The sequence below is a fragment of the Pristiophorus japonicus genome, chromosome 7, assembly GCF_044704955.1.
Source record: "Pristiophorus japonicus isolate sPriJap1 chromosome 7, sPriJap1.hap1, whole genome shotgun sequence".
NCBI lineage: Eukaryota > Metazoa > Chordata > Chondrichthyes > Pristiophoridae > Pristiophorus > Pristiophorus japonicus.
Window position 1 is genome coordinate 4,330,770 of NC_091983.1, and position 3,958 is coordinate 4,334,727.

Below are 3,958 nucleotides of genomic sequence, written 5' to 3' on the forward strand. Positions count from 1 at the left end.
GCCGCCCGCGCATGCTCAGTGTGCGGGCCCCGCGCATGCTCAGTGTGCGAGCCCCGCGGCCCCGCGCATGCTCAGTGTGCGAGCCCCGCGGCCCCGCGCATGCTCAGTGTGCGAGCCCCGCGCTCAGATTGGCTGGAGGACCAGCCGCCCGCTCAGTCCTCCAGTCCCGCCCCCCCCCCCCCCCCCCCCGCTGCTCCTATTGGTCCGGAGCCGCCGTCAATCACCTGGGCAGTGTGAGTCGAGCATGCGCAGTGAGAGATGGGCGGAGGGACAGCGGGTTTCAGACAGACCGAGTGCGGGCCCAGGCCCCGGCCCTGCCCGACAGACAGCACTCCGCAGTATCCGCTTCACACACACACCTGCTGTGCGGCTCCGGCCTTTCTCCCGCTGACCGGCCGCTATCCTGGGAGACCCAGGGGACAGCAGGGCGCGGCCTTGGGCAGGGAGCAGGGGGCAGGGGGCAGGGAGCAGGGGGCAGCTTTGGCCTCCCCCTCGGGCAGGGAGCAGGGAGCAGGCCTTGGCCTCCCCCTCGGGCAGGGAGCAGGGAGCAGGGAGCAGGCCTTGGCCTCCCCCTCGGGCAGGGAGCAGGGGGCAGGATGTTGTGAGTGTCTCCTGGACTGCTGCTGTTCCAGGCTGGGTGACAGCAAACTCACACCCAGCACCTCATCAAGGTCTGACAGTCACTGCATTCCTCAGGACCTGAATATCATCGGCCTTTGAATGTGGAAGGAGAAATGTTTGTCTGTTCTGTCTGTAGGAACATATTTCAAACATCAGTGTGACTGGAAAAGCACCGAGACACACACACACCCGAGTGAGAGTGTTCCAGTGCACTGACTGTGGAAAGAGCTTTAACCAGTTACACAGCCTGACAAAACATCGCAGCACTGACAGCGGGGAGAAACCGTACACGTGTTGTGTGTGTGGACCAGGCTTCAACTAATCGTCCAACCTGGAGAGACACAAGGACACCCGCACCATGGAGAAACCGTGGGAATGTGGGGACTGTGGGAAGGGATTCAAATTCCCGTACCAGCTGGAAACGCATCGGCGCACTCACACCGGGGAGAGGCCGTTCACCTGCTCCACATGTGGGAAAGGATTTACCCTGTCATCTCACCTGCTGGCACACCAGCGAGTTCACTCTGGGGCGAGACCATTCGCCTGCTCTGTGTGTGGGAAAGGATTCACTCAGTCGTCCACTCTGCTGAGACACCAACTTGCACACTCTGATGAGAGACCTTTTAAATGTTCAATGTGTGAGCTGAGCTTTAAAAGTGCAAGTGATCTGCTGAGACACCAACGCACTCACACTGGGGAGAGGCCATTCACCTGTTCCGAATGTGGGAAGAGATTCACTAATTCATCCCAACTACTGATACACCAGCGAGTTCACACTGACGAGAGACCTTTTAAATGCTTGGACTGTGGGAAGTGCTACAAAAGGTCTGGGGAATTGGTGTGCCATCAACGTGTCCACACTGGGGAGAGACCGTTCAGGTGCTCTCATTGTGACACTGGATTCAGGCATTCATCTGAACTCACTGTACACCAGCGCATTCACACTGGGGAGAGGCCATTCACCTGCTCAGAGTGTGCTAAGGGATTCACCCGTTCATCCCACCTGACCGAACATCAACTTGTTCACACAGATGATAGACCATTCAAGTGTTCCGACTGTGAGAAGAGCTTTAAAAGCAAAAGGAAACTGATGCAACACCAGCGAGTTCACTCTGGGGAGCGGCCGTTCACCTGCTCGGAGTGTGGGAAGGGATTCACTAATTCATCCCACCTGCTGAGACACCAGCGAGTTCACAAGTGACAAGGAGCTGGATTCTGCTGTTCTTTTGTTAATCACATCCTGGACTGAACCATGTTCATTTCTGCTGATTATTAATAACCTGTATAACTGGGCTGGAGATAATCTGGTAGATGTCAAATAAATCAGCTTTGTTTTAAACACAATTTTGTTGATTTTTTTGTCTCTCATAGCTGTTTAGCATCAGCTGGCTGTAACTCAATAAGGACAATTTGGGCAAGGATTGTTCGGCGGGAACAGAACTTCAGGCTGGACACAGTTCTTCAGGGCCACACTAAGGGGGACAAATGGCACTTTGGTCTTTCTCATCTCTCTTCACTGACAGCAGACTCTCCATGTGGGTTAATCTTCAGGTGTGTATAAAATGTGTCCTAGCCGCTCTCTTCCATGGTTCAGAGCTCCTAGGCATGGAACGGAAGGCTCCTTTACAGCTGTGTTTAAAATCAGGAAGAATAACGGTGAATGCTGGAAATGTGCTGTCAAATCAGAGATCGGTGTAAGACTGCGATCTGTTCCTGACTGAATGCGAAATGGCAGCTTTAAGTTTCCAGTCTAAATATTACCGTGATAATTATTGCATGAAGGTTTGTGGGATAGTCCTGAGTACACCATTTTAATGCAGGCATTATCTCATTTAAATAAACCCGTTTCAAATAAATTGGTTAAAGTCTGCATTAAATAGCAGACGAAGGAGTTCACAGGAGCCTGTTAACTGCTGGTACAATTATACAACAGACATTTGATCTCCAGTTAAAGAAAGACTTGCAGCATGTTTCCAGGATTTCCCTGTTTTACTGATGTTTGCATGTTAGACACCAGGATTACTAAAAATACACGGAGTGTGATCCCGACAATGTTGGGATCACTCCCACTGCGGAACTCCATCACTGACCCTGCTTAAGGTTGTAGGCTCAGAGAGTGGGGCCTCCAGGAGTGAACTGTAAGAAGGCTGGGTTTCAGTATCCTGACAAATGTATAGCGAGGAACCAGAGGAATCCTTACTAAAGAGCCATCTGGGGTTTTACCTGCCAGCGTAGGTCTATGTCTAACTGATGGCTGACTCGTCAAATTGTTTTACATTGAACCCAGTTCAGATCAACATAAATTCAATTTACAGCAGAATAGAGACAAATAATTGAGGTGTATAAAATTATGAACGTATGAGATAGAGTGGATAGGAAGGACCTGTTTCCCTTAACAGTGGGGTCAATAAGCAGGGGGCATAGATTTAAAATAATTGGTGGGTTAGAGGGGATTTGAGGAGGAATGTTTTCACCCAGAGGGTGGTGGGGGTCTGGAACTCACTGACTGAAAGGGTGGTAGAGGCAGAAACCCTCACCACATTTAAAAAATACTTAGATATTCCCTTGAAGTTCCATAACCTACAGGGCTACGGACCAAGTGCTGGATAGTCGGATTAGGCTGGATAGCTCTTTGTCGGCCGTGTTGGATATGATAGGCCTCCTGTGCTGTAAATTTCTAAACTGTAGGTTGCGCTATCGACAATAACTTCATAAATATAAAAATAGAAAGATGGTCGAATAGTACCGCACAAAAGGAGGCTATTCTGCCCATCAAGTCTGTCTCTTTCAAAGAGCAATCCAGTCAGTCCCACTCCCCCGCTCTTTCCCCATATCCTGGAAATGTTTCCTCCCTCAAGTAATTATCCAATTCCCTTTTGAAAGCTACTATTGAATCTGTACCCATCACCTTACCAGGCATTGCCTTCCAAATCCTAACCACTCGTTGCATAAAAAAGTGTTTCCTTATGTCGCCTCTGGTTCTTTTGTCAATCACCTTAAATCTGTGTCCTCTGGTTATCGGCCCTTCAGCCATTGGAAACAGTTTGTCCTTATTTATTCTATCTAAACCCTTTGTGATTTTAAACACCTCTCTTAAACCTCCTCTTGGCCTTTCAGGGTGGACCTGACCCGATATCCTGGCACTTGGCGTGGGCCACATTCAGCAAACGTTATTAAAATAGAAATAGATGAAGATCAACTATATCGGTGCTTACTGACATTTAGATTTTATTTCCTGCTACTGCTGCTCCTGATCCCTGGCACTTGCGAGCTTGAACCATTGCATCAACATTTGGAGCAAATGACTGGCTGACGCCTGTCTTGGATAAAAACACGA

General features: G+C 49.9%; 1 protein-coding gene across 1 annotated transcript; it reads left to right on the top strand.

Moving 5' to 3' along the window:
- Positions 1–262: 262 nt before the first annotated feature.
- LOC139266727 (zinc finger protein 551-like) lies at positions 263–1,943 on the top strand. Its single transcript, XM_070884312.1, has one exon. It carries the CDS (start codon positions 980–982, stop codon positions 1,820–1,822), a length of 843 nt encoding a protein of 280 aa, XP_070740413.1. The 5' UTR covers positions 263–979; the 3' UTR covers positions 1,823–1,943.
- The last annotated feature ends 2,015 nt before the right edge of the window (positions 1,944–3,958 follow it).

Excerpts from the sequence above, each read along its gene's own strand:
- LOC139266727 (XM_070884312.1), top strand. The coding sequence starts at position 980 with ATGGAGAAACCGTGGGAATGTGGGGACTGTGGGAAGGGATTCAAATTC.